General features: G+C 43.3%; 1 protein-coding gene across 3 annotated transcripts in view; it reads right to left on the minus strand.

Annotated features, from left to right (window-relative positions):
* The window catches only part of LAMA4 (laminin subunit alpha 4), a 402692-nt gene that overhangs the window by 120743 nt on the left and 263027 nt on the right, over nt 1-18922 (minus strand). Inside the window, exon 1 of one of the 3 annotated variants that reach the window (XM_056566346.1) lies at nt 13249-13821. The exons of the other annotated variants lie outside the window; for them this stretch is intronic. Within the exon in view, the coding sequence (XP_056422321.1) occupies nt 13249-13452 (204 nt within the window). The 5' untranslated portion in view covers nt 13453-13821. Of the gene's footprint in view, nt 1-13248; nt 13822-18922 lie in introns of those variants that run through there. 3 annotated transcript variants of the gene reach the window in all.

Here is an 18922-nt window from a genome sequence, read left to right on the forward strand (position 1 = left end):
ACTCTAGACAGTTCTTGACATGGACAGAGGTGTCAGCAGAGAGCACTGTGGTGAGACAGAAAGAACTTCCTCTGGAGCATATAAGAGCTGATAAGTACTGTAAAGATTTTTTTAATCGAATAATTGAAAAATCTGTTTAACTTTCTGGTACCAGTTGATTAAAAAAAAATATGTTTGACAGCTGAGTACCACTTTAAACTCTATGGTCTCTTTGGTGCATCTATTGAAAGCGATTTTTGTTGGATAAGCCAAGCTTGGAGCTCAAGTACACAATAAACCTAACCTTAGGTAGTAGCAATTGTAAAACACTTTTGTTTTTAAACAACAAGCGTAAAATAATGTAATTTTATAGTTTTACGATCTTTGATATTTGTACTCCGGTGGAAAACTACATATATATTTTTTTTTAAATCAACTGGTGCCAGAAAGTTAAACAGATTTGTAAATTACTTCTATTAAAAAATCTTAATCCTTCCAGTACTGTAGCGGCTGTTTACTACAGAGGAAATTATTTTCTATTTGGATTTCTTTTCTGTCACGACCACAGTGCTCTCTGCTGACATCTCTGTCCATGTCAGGAACTGTCCAAAGCAGGAGAAAATCCCCATTGCAAGCATATGCTGCTGTTGAGAGTTCCTAAAATGGACAGAGGTGTCAGCAGAGAGCACTGTGGTCGTGACAAAAAAGAAATCCCAAAAGAAAATAATTTATTCTGTAGTATACAGCTGCTAATAAGTACTGAAAGGGTTAAGAATTTTTTATAGAAGTAATTTACAAATCTGTTAAACTTTCTGGCACCAGTTGATTCAATTTTTTTTTTTTTAAATGACCAATCCACTGATCTATCAGGACATAGGGGGAGAAAACTCACAAGTAAAAACAAATCTCCCCCATAGAGTATGATGGGTGAAACAATTTACCGATCATTGTCTTTGCCTTGCGTAATTGGAACTTGCCCAATGTGACATAAAAGTAATAGAATTACAAATGGATTTATTTGCACTGACGTCACAGATGAAGAAAGAGAAATGGCTGTATGAATTTGCTCTAAATCTCTATTCTTTGTATATATCCTCACTATAATTTATACAATAAACCATAACACTGTTTTACCGATTTTCACTACTTGTGTTTATTCTCATGCTCCGAATCATCAAGAAGAATGAAAACAACATCTCGCCATTCTAATTAATTCATGCAAATGTTTTCTCACATTTCCATGCACTCTGACAGCAATGGGATTTGTAGAAACCTGGGACTCATTTATCTGTTGTAAAACATCTGTTACAAGCAACCTAAAATAATTACTTGCAAAATATCCCATACTGATAAATATTACAGCTAGTTCTTTCTTGAGTTGAAAACATAGGGGAAAGTGCAACGATTCTAATACAGTGTTCTTTGTTTACGAAAGATTTACCATGAAGTCTCCTGAAAGCTCCATTGTGTCTGCATTTCTAATCTGCTTGGGAACTTCTATAAAGAAATTGGTACAAGAACGTGTAATAATATACCCAATAATATAATATACCTAATAATGCAAATTGCGTTATTATAATAGACATTCAAATATGCAAGATAGAAATAAGCCGGCTGGCACTGCTGCGTTCCATGCAACAGCTATCACACCCCCTCCCGTAGGCTTGCCTTGAGGGGCGGAGGCGTGACATCACACGAGGGCGGAGGCGTGACGTCACACGCCGCCGGCCCGGTGGTCGCCTGTAATCAGACCCGGAGCGAACACGCGATCAGGCATCTTATCCCCTATCCTTTGGATAGGGGAAAAGATGTGTAAGCACCGTAGAACCCCTTTAAAGTGATACTCCACTGGCCAGCGTTCATAAAATTTAGTTCCAAACTCTGTGTGTGCGCTGTGGGGGTCAGCCACGCCCCCTTGTGACATCAGGACACGTCCCTCAATGCAAATATATGGGAGGGGTGTGGCAGCCATCACGCCCCCTCACATAGATTTGCATTGAGTGGCGTGACCTGATGTCACAAGGGGGCGTAGCCGACTGTAGAATCTTCATTGGAATAGTGTTTCTTTATTCAACCATCCATGAAGCCAATTACAAGCTCCATTGAGGGGCTGAAACATTGCCTGGAACACATCGGGGGAATAAAGAATCACTATTCCACAACTATTGTTGGTTATACCCACAGTGTCCTATAAATATTTGTTATACAACAAATAAAGTGTTTGTTTTGTTCTTAAAATGTTGTATTGTTTATTTTGGTGACAGCTATATTGAAGACTCATGCTTAGAGAGTAGAAGGTGTGTATAGATGTAAAAAGTAGGGCTCAATTAATAGTAAAATGTTATAGATGGTTGGTCTTCAGGAAGTGATGGAGCAAGCTCTCTTCCCCAAAGACCAGTGAGTCTAACCTTTGTGTATATTGTAGGGATTATCACTTATTTTCTTTCCATGACTAGAAAGAAAATACTTGTACTTTCCTTTTTACATGGTTAATGTCAGGAAATCCTAGGGAGCATAGTTCAATGGCAAAATCAATAGACGTGTAATCAGCATAAATGTTGAGAAAATTCCTTAGTCATCTACAAATTCATATTCCACAGTATAATAGACAGAGAGATTCGGGAGGAGGGGGATGCAGCTTCAGGGAGGGAGGAGGTGGTGCAGCAGCATAAGCAAGGAGGCATCCAACTGGTCCAGATCATACACCGTAGCTTTTACATCACACATGGAAGAGTCTGTCCACTTTACTAAGAAAAGAACAAGATTCCAAATGGTTAGTTGACATTTCTGGCCGCACTACACCTAAAACTGTATACCGCTACAGCTACCAAAAGAGTCATTGGGATTGATTTTTTTGTAAGGACAAAACAGGTTAACTGTGTCTTCAGCCTACAGCCTCTGTCCGGCATCCGGCATAGGTGAACGCAGCCTAGATATTGATGCAACTGATGCCAAGTTGTCATCAGTTGTATTGTATTCGGTGTTCATTGTTTCTGGACAGCGGACAGGGAAAGAGAGCAAGCTGTGTTCCCCTGTCTGGTGCCCTCTGGCGTGTCCAACCATCCGGCATCAAAATTGAGACGCTGGATGATTGTGAACCGTCCCATTTAAATGAATGGGATCAGTTCTAGAATCAGTTTCCCTCCGGTGCACGTCGGAGGGAAACTATGCTGGATGCCGGATATCTGTGAACCCAGCCTAAGGAAGATTGAACTTAAAGGGGTATTCTGGCCAAATACATCTTATCCCCTATCAAAAGGATAGAGGATAAGATGTCTGATCGCGGGTGGGGTGGGGTGGGGGGGTCGCTGGGACCCCCTGTAGTCTCCGTGCAGCACCCCCATTCAATGCAGGCTGCGTCTCCAGTCTCAGAAACCTCTTTGTTTCCGGGACTGGAGAGGTAATGTCACTCCATGCCACCTCCATTCATGTCTATGGGAGGTGCTGTAAGACATCATGTACAACTTTGACTATTGTATTTGTGATTTTAACACAAACAGAATACAGTTAGGTACAAATGTTCCTGAAAATTAGGACCAAATGTAATGAGGCCCCTTCTTTATGGACGTCAGTAATGCTGGGCTATAAATCCTAAGCTTGCTGGCTTTCCTTTACTTAGATGCTCAATGATTACAATGCACTATGACAGCTGATTTTCATTAATATCTCTCCGTGAGAAACTGATACACTTAAATGTGAAACATGTGTGGTTTAGATCTCCCCCTTACTTTAATGGTGTCATTTCCACGAAAGAAAATAGCATGACTAATCTGGAGGACTCACTTACCCAGCATAGGAAATAAAACATGCTTGCCCTTGTGACCCAGCTATTATGCTGGGCAGCATATGGTAAACGGGATCATTTGGACTTGGAAAATTAACTATGTAAAGAAAGCAAATTAAGCGACACCCTCAAACATAAATTGCTTATATTCAGCATTCTTGATTGGTTTTATAAGCACTGGGAGAAACATTTGTCAAGTTCACGATCTAAACCCTGGCAAAAACGGAGAATTCAGTTTTAGAGCTTAGGATTTATGGACCTCTAGTTTGTCCCTTGGGGTGTATTTGCATATAAAGTTTTTTGCGGTTTTGTGGAATTTTATTTATTTTCCATATTCCCATAACTGCAACAACACTGCTAAAGTTTTGTTAACGTTACAAACTTACAAACCTAAAGAGGAAAATAGCAGAGATCCTTTTGCTGTTGTCTATTAGGCAGCAGTTGAAAACTGCACTTCCCGTGAAAACCCAACATTGTTTCCAGAACCACCTAGAGAATATAAAAGAAATAGCTGCCAATTACATGCAGATTTTTTCATATTTTCTGTTTCTTTTTAGAAGTTTGTACCCTATACAGTACAAAACTATTTCAGGATGCTACTTTTGTTAGTAATCTTGGGACGAAAACTTTAAGTACCCAGTCAAAAGTCTGTGCTGATATAAATGTTTCTTTTCGGTTGTATGATCACTGGAACAGTAAAGAACGGAAGTCATGTGCTCCCTAATTCCATATCAGGGTGATTGGTAAAGAAGGCTCTTGTTTCTTAGAAATGTGTGTTTGGCATTTGCCATGGCCAATAGTGTTGCTCACGAATATTCGCAATTCGAATATTATTTGCGAATATCGCATATTCGCGAATTCGCGAATTTCGCGAATATAGCGCTAAATATTCGTAATTACGAATATTCGGTTTTTTTTGTTTGTTTTTTTCACAGTACACATCACAGTGATCATCCCTCTCTGCTTCCAGCTTGTGTGGTGTAAAGAAGGCTGTAATACTACTGTGTGAGACTGGCGTGCGAAAAATCGCATATGCGAAAATGCGCATATGCTAATTTTCGCATATGCTAATTTTCGCGTATGCTAATTTTGTATATGCTAATATTCACATATGTTAATTTTCGCATACGCGAATGTTCGCATATGCGAAAATAAAACGAGAATATAACGAATATGCGAATATTTGCGAATATATGACGAATATTCGTCCATATATTCGCGAATATTCGCGAATTCGAATATGGCCTATGCCGCTCAACACTAATGGCCAACAATAAAAAGAGAAACAGTCCAGTATTCTCACCTATTTCCATATTTATAATATATTTGCTTGGTCATGTAAGCAAAGGATCTATTTATGGTCACATGACCAAGCTACATGTCCTCAAGTTGGGAAAGGATAGCTGTTCCTGCTTAGATATCTGTATGCAGAATATTTCCTAGGGACATTCGTGTGTGTGGCCATGTCTGGCCTCAATGAGAGAGAAATACAATCTGCTGAAATAGCTGCTCTGCAGAGTTAGGACCCATCCACACTATGGAATCTCTGCCAGAAGATATTTTGGGTGGAGACTACATCTGTGGCAGGAGCAGGCAGAACAAGCTAGCGCTAGGACCACTCGGAAATGCACAGACTCTATAGACAGCAATGCATTTTTGAGTACCTTCCGATGAACAAATTAAAGGAGTAGTCCAGTAGTGGAAAACGTATTCCCTATCCTAAGGATAGGTGATACGTTTCAGATCACGGGGGGTCCTACAACTGGGACATGCCCCCTTCCCGCGAACTGCGGAGGCCCCATACAGAAGATAGCGGGGGGTCCCAGCGGTTGGGTCCCATACGTTTCAATATAATCAACAAACCCACTTCTACAACTCCAATAAACATGTTCTCAACCTCCATCGTGAACTTACCAACTTTGAACTCCTCTGTGTGTCCTCCCCTCCGGTTTCTCATGCAGTTAGTACTTTATACACCCTTCATCTAAACGTGACCACAAAGGCCCTGCTTTCCTTCCGGTCCTCATGGGAGAAGGAAATAGGTCACCCACTGTCTAACAGTGATCGGTCACGTGCCCTGAGTTTATGCCATAAGACCTCTATTTCCAGCAAAGCACAGGAAACCAATTATAAAGTCCTGACTAGATGGTACTGGGTTCCGGCCTTGCTGTCCCGCATGTATCCATCAGTCCTTGATAATTGTTGGCGATGTTGCCACCCTGATGGACACATGTCTCACATTTGGCTTACCTGCCCTAAACTGGATTCCTTTTGGTCCAATGTCTTGGAGGTGTCCCGTAAGCTCACATCTCTACCCCTACCTAAACAACGATTATCTTATCTATATTCCCCCAAACTACGGTTCCAAATTAGCTATTTTCTTACTAATAGCAGCCAAAAAGGTAATAACCCTTAACTGGAAATCTGAAAAACCTCCATCCTTTTCTGCTTGGCTTACTGAAGTTTCTCACATTTGCCATATGGAAGAATTGTTAGCAGATTTGAAACGCCAAATTGAAAAATATCATGTTGTTTTGAGCCCCCTGGTTGACGTTTATGTCTTTGACAGAGTTTGAGAGCCTCTATTTGGAGACTTCTTAATCATTATCTCTGTTTATATGTTGGCTGCCTGCCACTCCCCTCCCTGGGGATCGATGCACTCAGTAGTCCAGACAGGGTTTATTTAGCCCACGAGGTGAGACCTATTCTACTCTGTATGTTCTTCCTTTTTTCCCCTCCCACTCCTGATAGCGCTTCTCCTTTCTTTCTTCCCTGCCCATTCTCTCTTTTTCTCCTTTTACCTCTTCTCTTATATTTATATTTTTTCCTATCCTCTCCCTATTCCCCTCATAACCCCCCCCCCTCCTTTTTCATTCCTTCTGGTTTTAGCACTGGCGTATGATGCTGGTTATTTACCTTGAATACGACATGCTTTGTTTTTATTTCATTGATAAGTTTATCAAGGGCATTTCATTGTTTAGTACTATTCTTGAAATTTCAAGACTATGAATTTCCTTTTTTTTGTTTCTTTTGCCCACCCTCTTAATGATATTGCTCTGTTGTACCCCATTCTATTGCTTAGTATTGAGAACGATATGTTCCTCCTTTTTTTCTTCTTTACTTTTCATTTGTTTATTGTTTGTACATTTTATTTAAACTTTAATAAACATTTACTATTTAAAACAAACAAGCAAAAAAAAACATCCATTCTGTATGGACCCTGGAATAACTCCCCTATTTTTACAGACTGTCCTGTTATTTATGGATGGTTGGAAACCTTGTCCAGTAAGCTGAGCTGTATCCCAGTGCTTTCATTAATGCAAGTGATATAAAGATTGCTTATTAAGCATCCCTTTTGAAGTCAATCATATGCATGGCATTGCTCCAGTTATTTCCTTTATTCTGCCAAGTAAAGTTATCTGCAACTTCTAAGTCAGTTCGTAGCCCATCCACCTGCACCATACTTTCACATAAGTCTTACACCCAACACACAAAAACTAATCCTGGGGATATGGCAGGAGTTTCTTTCTAAACATAAGAGTTGCCTAAAGATCGTCCCCCTACGTGTAGTAAGAAACCCCGCTCTCATCCACCTTTTCATTTTTCCGTATAAGCGGCAGTATGAGGGCTCATTTTTTGCGCTGTGATCTGTACTTTTTATTGATACCATATTTGCTTATATAAAACTTTTAATACTTTTTTTAGAAATTTTTTTGGGAATAAAATGTTATAAAAAAGCAGCTATTTTGGACTATTTGTTTTTATGTTCACGCCGTTCACTGTACGGTATCATTAACATTTTATTTTAATAGTTGGGATATTTACACACGCGGCAATAACAAATATGTATATAAAATAATTTTTTTTACACTTTTTGGGGGTGAAATAGGGAAAATGGGACAATTTATGTTTTTATTGGGGAGGGTTTTTTTCACATTTTTTTTTACTTTTATTTTTACACTTTAATAGTCCCCATGCTGGATGACCGGATCACCGCGGCAGCGCTGCGGGCGATCCGATCATCCATTTAAAGTACCGCGATGCTGCAGATGCCGTGATCTTTATTGATCACAGCATCTGATGGGTTAATGGCGGACATCCGCGCGATGGCGGATGTCCTCCATTACCGGCGGGTCCCTGGCTGCTATCAGCAGCCGGGACCTGCCGTGCATGACGTGAGCATCGCTCCGATGCTCACGGTTATGCATTGGACGTAAATGTACGTCCTGGTGCGTTAAGTACCAGCTCCACAGGACGTACATTTACGTCCTGCGTTGTTAAGGGGTTAAGCACTATCTAAGTACAGCAAGTGATAGATTAGTGCCATAGATCTTCTGTCCCCCTAACTCCCACTATAGAGTATCAGTGTATTCTTTGAGATGCAGCTTCAGCCTGTCTCTTAATGAAAAGTTTCTCCCTGTCAGCTCTTTTAAACAAGAGATCAAAGTCAAGCTGCATCTTACAGGACACACTAGAGAATCTGCTCAGGTACTGTGGCAGGTAGTGAGTGGGCTCACATTCTATGAGCTCACCTTCTATATCACTGCTCTCCTGGCCTCTTTAGGTAAGAAAATGATCTCTCTCAGCAGTACTTTATGCAAAGCAATGCTTGGTTACTAGGGCAGGGGTCAGATAGGCAATTATGTAATCCTGTAGTTTACAGGTCAGAGACAAAGTAAAGACTATTTCTTGTTACATAATGAAAGCATACAGTTTTATGGTGGTCACATGACCCAGCTGCAAAAATTTTATGTATGGGTGCACTAGTGGTAAGTTTCTTCCAGCAGATTTATTCAATTTAAAACCAAATGGTGCACATAGTGTAAATCTACATATGCTCATATTAAGTGTAGATTTCAATTTCTGACTTTAGACTAAGCCATAATGTCAACAATGTTAGGAGGTATGTATTTGTGTTTTATTTCTCCACTATTTTCAATATATCTGCTTGCTGTCAGTAGAAATAGAAGGACATTATGGTGGACAAGCAACAGAAGTCAGCATTGTCCCTGAAATTTAACATGTTAACAGATAAAAATGACATTTCATGGAGGTAGGAGACTTAGAATAACCTCTTTAGCAATCGGTGGGCAGTAATCCAGTGTGTGATATGACTGAAGGCAAGACCAATAGGCCACGTAACAGATCGGGTTTTCTCACTGCTGCCTCACATTTCTAAATGGTGCATTGACAGTATGTATCCCCAGATGTACTCAGTGCTATTTCACACTATCCAAACCAGACAGGGATAACATTTAACTCCAGCTTTAAGAAGTATGTGCGAGTGCTATCACAGCATGTCAAATGGCTGCATCTATTTTAGTATCTGGAAATATCTCTGGACATCCCTCTCCTACATATCACATTTCTTTTTTATTGATAGTATTCAGAATATTGGGCAGACTACATGGTTCTTGTCTGCCGACACATTCTATGTTTCTATACAAATACTTGAAAAAAGCTGATTTTTTAGAATGACTCTTTCTGTTATGCACAGTATATGACTATATACAGTACTATTCTGTATGTTTTAAAATCCTCAGATAATTTTATGTATTTTAGGAATTCTGACAAAAAATACTTATTCCCAAAACTTACTCACTTACTGTAAGATTACTGTAGGCACGTGCATAACTTACTGTAGGCACGTGCATCGATCTCACTGGGTGGACTGCACTTTTCCACATGGGAGCTGAAGATACACTTTAAAAGAGTTGTGTTGCATTTAATAGTGCTTAGCCAACTTATCTCCTAATTAGGGTTATCATCAGGGGTCAAGTCCTAGGAAAAAAAGTGTGGGAACTCACCCAAGATTTCCACTTAAAGGGGTACTCCGCCCCTAGACATCTTATCCCCTACCCAAAGGATAGGGGATAAGATGTCTGATTGCGGTGGTCTTGCCGCTGGGGATCACCGCGTTCTCCCTGCTGCACCCGACATTCGTTAAGAGCGTTGGGTGCAGCGCCGGAGGCCACAGCCCCTCAATGCAAGTCTATAGGAGGGTGCATTACAGCCATCACTCCCATAGACATGCATTGAGGGGGCATGGCCGTGATGTCACAAGCCTCTGCCCCCCTTCGCCAGTCATTCGGCATGGAGCGAAGTTCACTCCGTGCACCGGATGTCTAGGATGCCGCAGCCAAGATCGCTGGGGTCCCCAGTGGCGGGACCCCCGGGATGGTCCTGCAGGACTCCTGCTAATGGGAACTGCTTTCCTGCTGTGGAAAAAGTACAGAAACTCCGTTCCCGTTCCTGCAGGACTTGAGCCCTGGTTATCATGTTCCCTGTATCGCATTGGCCAGAAATGATAATGTCAATATTTTTAGGGCCCTTAACAATTTTAATGCAGTATACACATCATTTGTATACTGTGTAGGGGTCTTTTTTCATCAGCTTCAAAATAAAAATTTAAAAAAAAATTGCCTATTCCATTACATGTAGTGTTGCTCTCATTTAGGTTTTGCATAGTATTGAAGCTCATCTTTAGCTCCATTCATTTGAAAGCTGCCCTATATGTGCTAAAACTTTAAATGGCTGCGGTTCAGCTTCACATAGACTTGTTAGCTTTAACATGGAACCTGAAACTGTAATACCAAAGCTACTAAAACCTTCAGCACTGTATGACACTTATAATGGTGATGTCACTTGAAATAATCTGTGTATTCATGCAACTAAATTGGCTAGGCCAGATCCAGTTTGGACTTTGCATAATTCAGAAGATATAAATTAATGCAAACATGTTTCTACTACACTATTGCTACATTATAGTACCATAGTGTATCAAATAACACTACTCTACTGTACACTGTAGATATATACTGTCATGCAAAACACTCATCATTAGTACCCAACAGTCAACATATAACAGTGCTATACAGTATACTGTATTATAAGTATATACTCGAGTATAAGCCAAGTTTTTCAGCACGATTTTTCGCGCTGAAAACGCCCCCCTCGGCTTATACTCGAGTGAACTCTCCGTCTGTCAATCCATTCAGTGGTTTTCAACCTGTGGACCTCCAGATGTTGCAAAACGACAACTCCCAGCATGCCCGGACAGCCATCGGCTGTCCGGGCATGCTGGGAGTTGTAGTTTTGAAACATCTGGAGGTCCGCAGGTTGAAGACCACGACGGCCTTCGTCATCATCCAGACCCCCCCTTTAGTTTTCTACTCACCTCCTCTCAGTGGGAAGGAAGGGTGAGCTGGTCCGGGCCATCTATGCTGCATGGTGGGGAGGGTTAGTCGTTCCGGGCTGGGAGGCCCTCTTCTCCGCTCCGGGACGGCCACGCACTAGTGACGTTGCGTTGACGATGACGCACAGGGATGTCCGTGTGCAGAAGACTTACCTGCGCATGAACATCCCTGTGCGTCATCGTCAAGGCAACGTCACTAGTCCGTGGCCGGCCCGGAATGGAGAAGAGGGCCTCCCGGTGAAAATGGACGGCCCGGAACGACTAACCCTTCCCACGCATAGATGGCCCGGACCAGCTCACCCTTCCTTCCCACCGAGGGGAGGCGAGTAGAAAACTAAAGGGGGGGTCTGGATGATGACGAAGGCTGCAGTGGTCTTCAACCTGCGGACCTCCTGATGTTTCAAAACTACAACTCCCAGCATGTCCGGACAGCCGATGGCTGTCCGGGCATGCTGGGAGTTGTAGTTTTGCAACATCTGTAGGTCCGCAGGTTGAAGACCACTTATAAGGGATTGACAGGCAGTGATAATGAAGGGGGGGGGAGTGATGACAGGGTGATGATGACGGGGGTGAAAATGACAGGATGATGATGATGACGACGGGGGTGATAATGACAGGATGATAATGATGGGGTGATGATGATGGGGGTGAAAATGACAGCGTGACGATGATGACGGGGGTGATGATGACAGGGGTGTTAATGACAGGGAGTGATGATGACATGGGGGGGATGATGACATGGGGGGGATGATGACATGGGGGGGATGATGACATGGGGGGGATGATGTATTTCCCAACCTAGGCTTATAGTCGAGTCAATAACTTTTCCTGGGTTTTTGGGGTGAAATTAGGGGCCTCGGCTTGTATTAAGGTCGCCTTATACTCGAGTATATACGGTAGCTTGCAATGAGTGTCAAAGCAAAGTTCAGAGTAGGGTGGGCACGTTGGGGACAAGGTTGTAGAGATAATGTAAATGGGGGAGCACCTATGGTCCCTTTTGCCTAAACTATTATTTAGCACCTGGCCTAGAAAATGAGCAAACAGTATGAATGGGCACTCTAGGCACCAACATTTCCTTTTCTCTAGTTTTCATAAATAAATAAATCCCATTATTGTTCTGTGTGACCCAGAAGAAGTTACATAACTACTTTATCAGATTCCCATGACTGTGAATCTTACTGCTTCTATATGCAGGATATTGCAGTAATAAAACGCATTGCAGAATGAATGGATATAAAGTGTTAGCTCTATAAGTTAATGAGTGACCCTTATAAATGAAGGTAGTAACTGGTTTTCTGTTGACCGGTTCCACACATTCTTTGAAGCATGCGCAGTTTGTTTAAGACAACATGAACCCTTTAAAATTATGTCACATCAAAGTAACATGGAATTCCTTTTTAAACTTACAATACCTTGATAGATAGAAATAATAATAATAATAATATTCAGTGTTAGGTATTACATTATTTTATTATGATTACAGAGAACATGTTCTAAACTCTCACTAACAGAAACATTACTATATAAGGTGCAATTAGAAGATTGATGTTGCAAACCAGTATATAGCTAGTCCGGCTCTCAGCTCAGAAGCGTATACAACCGTACCCAGTTAAGGCAATGCTCTATAGCTATATATATGTCAACAGCTGCTGCCCATATTGCACTGATAGTTTGCTACTATGTATCAGTATGGATGCTCAGCTCACAGAGCATTGCCTAGACTACATACAATTGGCTTCACAGCTAACAGCAATACTGGCTGTGTATAGGATTGCAACCACTGAATATAAAAACAACAGTGTTCTCCTTCAGGCCAATCTTAAAAATTTCAAATATCTGAACCATAAAGTATTTTTAAAGTTAACATAACTTTCATGTATACAAGAATTAAGCTTTATTAACCTAGAACTGGAAAACCCCTAAAAGAGTTTGTTGGTGAACAATAAGTAGAATTGCTTCTAAGACAATTGCATAATTTATTTAGTGTTGAAATATTAACTCCTTATATGCAGCAGAGCATTAAGCTTTCAAGCTACATTCTATGTATGATAACCTAATGCTGATTCATCTCTTGGCACATTCTCAAGTCAAGGAGTCTGCACCAATGGAAGTGCCCTTTAAGCTATTCTACTCTTCATGGTTTCACACAATGTCATTCTGGTCCTTGTCTTACTTATTCGGTTAGAATGACAAGAAAAGATACATTTGTGGTACAAAGATTGATCACCCCATTTTGTTATAAGAGGACAAAGTAATGCCTGCCAATACAGAATATATAAAGGTTTGTTACCTGTGATAATGGGATCAGCCTGGCAGGAATGAAAGATTGCTGGATGTCTATGATGTTAGAGTCTTGCTTGCTGTTGGTGGCAGATGTACTCCCTTCAGTCTCCAAGTGAAAGGCGCTCCCTTCGAAGGATGCCTTGCAAGGGTACAGGTATCCTAAGAAGGTGAGCAGCACACCGACATGCCACATTTGGAAATAACAAGCCATTCTTTTCTTGAATTCTAAAATACTTCTCTTTCTATCACATCCAAGTCCAGTTCAGATACACACCCTCTTCACTCCTGTATGGCTTCCAACATTTAGACGTGTGCTGTGGCTTTCCCTTCCAGATGTGCAGTGTAGAAGGCGCTCCAATGGCTAGCTGCTGCCTCACTCACACACAAGGAAACCTTCTCATTCTTCGCTTTTACAGCCAAACTACTGTCCCCTGGAGACTAGTGTGCAGTCATCTGTAGGAGCCTCCTTCCAGCAGGGTGTTGTGCTCTTCAGGCTGCTGAGACACCTTATCTTATGTGTCAGGATACAGGATACACACTGTACAGTTGTGTTTTACTCTCTGGCTTCTTTTACTGTGATGAAGTTTACCTTCGATGTTAGACCCTCCCTCTGGAAGCTCTGCCTGGCTCCCCACAACTTAAACTGGAGCAGATATTAAGTCATGTTCTTCTAGCCATATGCCATGCTGCCTTATCACTGAAAGATATAGGAGCCTGACAATATGTCATTTACACTTGTGCACTAGAAGAGGGGAGATTACAGCCATGTAAGGCTGGGTATACACATTCTCTACTCAGTCAGGCTGACATCCAGATAAAGAATTGGTGGGATGCTGGTCTGAGCTCTGCTGTATTTACATACAATCAAAGTTTCTACTTTTTGGAAAGAATAGGCAGGGGATGACTTGTTAGTTAAATGCAGCATAATATACAAACTAAAGATTACCACTTTTGCCTACTGGGAGTAAAGTGTGCTACCACGCTGGTTTAGACCCATACAATCTAAACTCTGCATGTAAAATGTTTATATTTAAAATAACTTAACTTATTCGCTATCCTATGGATAAGTATTAGTTTGCTGGGGTCCAGACTAGGTCCCCAGCTGTTTGGAGCAGCGAGTTGGTATGCTTTTCAGGCACTGTGTATGGGTGCGCCTGAGATACCCATGTACGACTCTTGAGTATCTCCTGCGCTCCCATAGACAATGCATGAAGTGCTTGCCTATCTATCGCTTCTTGCAGTAGAAATAGCCAGGACCTAGTTCAACTGGGGTGGTTGGGTTCCCTGTGTTTGGACCCCCTAACAATCAAACATTTATCCCCTATATCTTTCAACCATACTACACATATAAGGCACAATGAGGTAAATACATATAAGTAGAAATATGCTGTGCAGTGAACCCAAGGGACTGAACACAGAAATTATACAAAATGGATAATACTTTATGGAAAAACATGATAAAAAATACAGAATTCATGTATAAAAACCAGCAACCTCCCACCTCCACAAAAACAAGCATTGCACACCCAGGGGAGAAAACTTAACAGTAAGGCAAACATAAAGTGAATTGGCATACATGTAAGCCTTGGCTTAGGCTGGGTTCACACCACTTTTTTGCAATACAGTTCCTGTATCAGGTTTTTGATAAAAAAAATGGATTCCTCAAAACCTGACTAAATTGTATCAAAATGTGTATACAAATTTGAATCCGTATAAGGTTAAAAACCGTATACGGTTTGAAAAGTTATGTCCGTTTGCATCTGTTTTTTAAGAAAAAAATGTATACGTTTTTAACTTTTCACTCCATTATGAATAAAGTTTCACTTGTTTGATTGAAATTCCAATAGACAAAACTGTGCAAAGTCAAAAACCTTATCGTGAAAAACGGATGGAGATGTACGCACATACGGTTCTGTATGGTTCCCATTGACTCCCATGTCATAACCCATGTCATAAAAAAAAAAAAAATATATATGTTTCAGTATGGTTTGTGGTAGGCTAAGGTTTTGGGTACAGGAAAAAAAAAAACTGACAAAACCATTCAGGATGCAAAATGGACACCACCGGATGCATCTTTTGGCATACGGTTTTCAAATTGAAAATGTATACAGGAACTGTATTGCAAAAAAGTGGTGTGAACCCAGCCTAAGGTAGGACAAAAAATGCCTGGAAGGGAATCAGGGCTGGTGCAAGGTTTTTTGCTACCCTATGCAAAAGCTAATGTTGCCACCCCCTTGACTCCGCCCATTGGAGGGGGAGCGGCAGTTGACAGAAGCAATTCAACTCACGCACTGTCGCAGACCTCAGAAAAGAGCACGGAGTGCGGTGGGGGTGTGTGGGACGTAGGTTTGGTGGGTAGCTGGTGGGCACACTGACAGGATGATGGACCTGACCTGGGTGATCACGTCTGTGACACATAGAGTAGCGCTGCGGTGCCGTGCTCCTCTGACAGGCTGAAGAATGCACACAGTGTTACTGTACGGGGGGTGTGGTTGCTGCTGGCTGAGCTGACTGTGATCTGGTGGTTGTGACTTCCGATGCTGGCTAAGTTTATTGTGGTGGGCAGAGCAGCGACCCCTCAAGAGGGCACTCTAGGCGGCTGCCTATTTTGTCTATAGGCAGAGCCAAACCTGAAGGGAATAAGAATAAAGAGATACATAATAATCAATTTTAGCATAGGAGCAATAATAAATATGCTGACCATACAACAAAAAAGGAAGGACCTATCAAAGAACCAGGTCTGTCACAGTACTCCCCCCTAGCATCTTATCCCCTATCCAAAGGATAGGGGATAAGATGTCAGATCGTGAGGGTCCCGTCGCTGGGGACCCCCAGGATCATTACTGCACAGAGTAAACTCGCTCTATGCGTAATGACCGGCGATACGGGGGCCGGAGCATCGTGACGTCACAGCTCCGCCCCTTTGTGATGTCACGGCCCACTCCCACAATACAAGTCTATGGGAGGGGGCGTGGCAGCCATCACGCCCCCTCCCATAGACTTGTATTGAGGGGGCGAATGTGGCATCATGAGGAGGCGGAGTCATGACATCACGATGCTCCGACCCCTGTATTGCCGGTCATTACGCATAGAGCGAGTTTACTCTGTGCAGTAATGATAGCAGGGCGCTGCAGCGGAGATCGCGGGGGTCCCGAGTGGCAGGACCCCCGCGATCTGACATCTTATCCCCTATCCTTTGGATAGGGGATAAGATGCTAGGGGCGGACTACCCCTTTAAAATGATATTAATGCTTTAAATAAGGTAAGAATACATGAATATGTTTACATTACATAATGCACTTTAACAGTGTATACTGTTTTACTACTAGTTTATATACAACATTTAAATGTAACATATTAGCCTTGCCAAGTCTGTGCTCTTTTTTTTTGGCATGTATTATCCTGTAAGCTAGCCAGTGCCTAAATGTTACTTCATCGTTTCAGAAATGTGAACCTCTGTTTACAAAGACTGTTCTGTTTTCTCCTTAAAGAAATGCTTTGTGAGGCATCAGGAACAAGGCTGGTAGTGTATAAAGGCAGACTACATTGCCCAAGGCTGACCACTGCTTCTTACTGTAGGCTCATACAGTACATGGAATGTAACCTTTATATCATTTTTTATAAATGACATATATGGAAAAGTATACTTCATGGCAGTTCACTTCATTAAGAAAGGTTTGCCAGCAGTACAGGAAAGAAGGCAACCATGCTGTAATACAGGTAGGTGTTACGCCGAGCGCTCCGGGTCCCCGCTCCTCCCCGGAGCGCTCGCTTCACTCTCCCCGCGGCAGCGCTCCGGTCACGTCCTCTGACCCGGGGCGCTGCGATTCCGCTGCCAGCCGGGATGCGATTCGCGATGCGGGTAGCGCCCGCTCGCGATGCGCACCCCGGCTCCCCTACCTGTTTCGCTCTCCGTCTGTTCTGTCCCGGCGCGCGCGGCCCCGCTCCCTAGGGCGCGCGCGCGCCGGGTCTCTGCGATTTAAAGGGCCACTGCGCCGCTGATTGGCGCAGTGGTTCCAATTATTGTGTTCACCTGTGCACTTCCCTATATCACCTCACTTCCCCTGCACTCCCTTGCCGGATCTTGTTGCCTTAGTGCCAGTGAAAGCGTTCCTTGTGTGTTCCTTGCCAGTGTTTCCAGACCTTCTGCCGTTGCCCCTGACTACGATCCTTGCTGCCTGCCCTGACCTTCTGCTACGTCCGACCTTGCTTTTGCCTACTCCCTTGTACCGCGCCTATCTTCAGCAGCCAGAGAGGTGAGCCGTTGCTAGTGGATACGACCTGGTCACTACCGCCGCAGCAAGACCATCCCGCTTTGCGGCGGGCTCTGGTGAAAACCAGTAGTGGCTTAGAACCGGTCCACTAGCACGGTCCACGCCAATCCCTCTCTGGCACAGAGGATCCACTACCTGCCAGCCGGCATCGTGACAGTAGATCCGGCCATGGATCCCGCTGAAGTTCCTCTGCCAGTTGTCGCTGACCTCACCACGGTGGTCGCCCAGCAGTCACAACAGATAGCGCAACAAGGCCAACAGCTGTCTCAACTGACCGTTATGCTACAACAGTTACTACCACAGCTTCAGCAGTCATCTCCTCCGCCAGCTCCTGCACTTCCTCCGCAGCGAGTGGCCGCTCCTGGGATACGCTTATCCTTGCCGGATAAATTTGATGGGGACTCTAAGTTTTGCCGTGGCTTTCTTTCCCAATGTTCCCTGCATCTGGAGATGATGTCGGACCTGTTTCCCACTGAAAGGTCTAAGGTGGCTTTCGTAGTCAGCCTTCTGTCCGGAAAAGCCCTGTCATGGGCCACACCGCTCTGGGACCGCAATGACCCCGTCACTGCCTCTGTACACTCCTTCTTCTCGGAAATCCGAAGTGTCTTTGAGGAACCTGCCCGAGCCTCTTCTGCTGAGACTGCCCTGTTGAACCTGGTCCAGGGTAATTCTTCCGTTGGCGAGTATGCCGTACAATTCCGTACTCTTGCTTCAGAATTGTCCTGGAATAATGAGGCCCTCTGCGCGACCTTCAAAAAAGGCCTATCCAGCAACATTAAAGATGTTCTGGCCGCACGAGAAATTCCTGCTAATCTTCATGAACTTATTCACCTAGCCACTCGCATTGACATGCGTTTTTCCGAAAGGCGTCAGGAACTCCGCCAAGATATGGACTCTGTTCGCACGAGGCGTTTCTCCTCCTCGGCTCCTCTCTCCTCTGGTCCCCTGCAATCTGTTCCTGTGCCTCCCGCCGTGGAGGCTATGCAGGTCGACCGGTCTCGCCTGACACCTCAAGAGAGGACACGACGCCGTATGGAGAACCTCTGCCTGTACTGTGCTAGTACCGAACACTTCCTGAGAGATTGTCCTATCCGTCCTCCTCGCCTGGAAAGACGTACGCTGACTCCGCACAAAGGTGAGACAGTCCTTGATGTCTACTCTGCTTCTCCACGTCTTACTGTGCCTGTGCGGATGTCTGCCTCTGCCTTCTCCTTCTCTACAGTGGCCTTCTTGGACTCTGGATCTGCAGGAAATTTTATTTTGGCCTCTCTCGTCAAAAGGTTCAACATCCCGGTGACCAGTCTCGCCAGACCCCTCTACATCAATTGTGTAAATAATGAAAGATTGGACTGTACCATACGTTTCCGCACGGAGCCCCTTCTTATGAGCATCGGATCTCATCATGAG

This window comes from Hyla sarda, chromosome 3 (assembly GCF_029499605.1).
Source record: "Hyla sarda isolate aHylSar1 chromosome 3, aHylSar1.hap1, whole genome shotgun sequence".
Classification (NCBI taxonomy): domain Eukaryota; kingdom Metazoa; phylum Chordata; class Amphibia; order Anura; family Hylidae; genus Hyla; species Hyla sarda.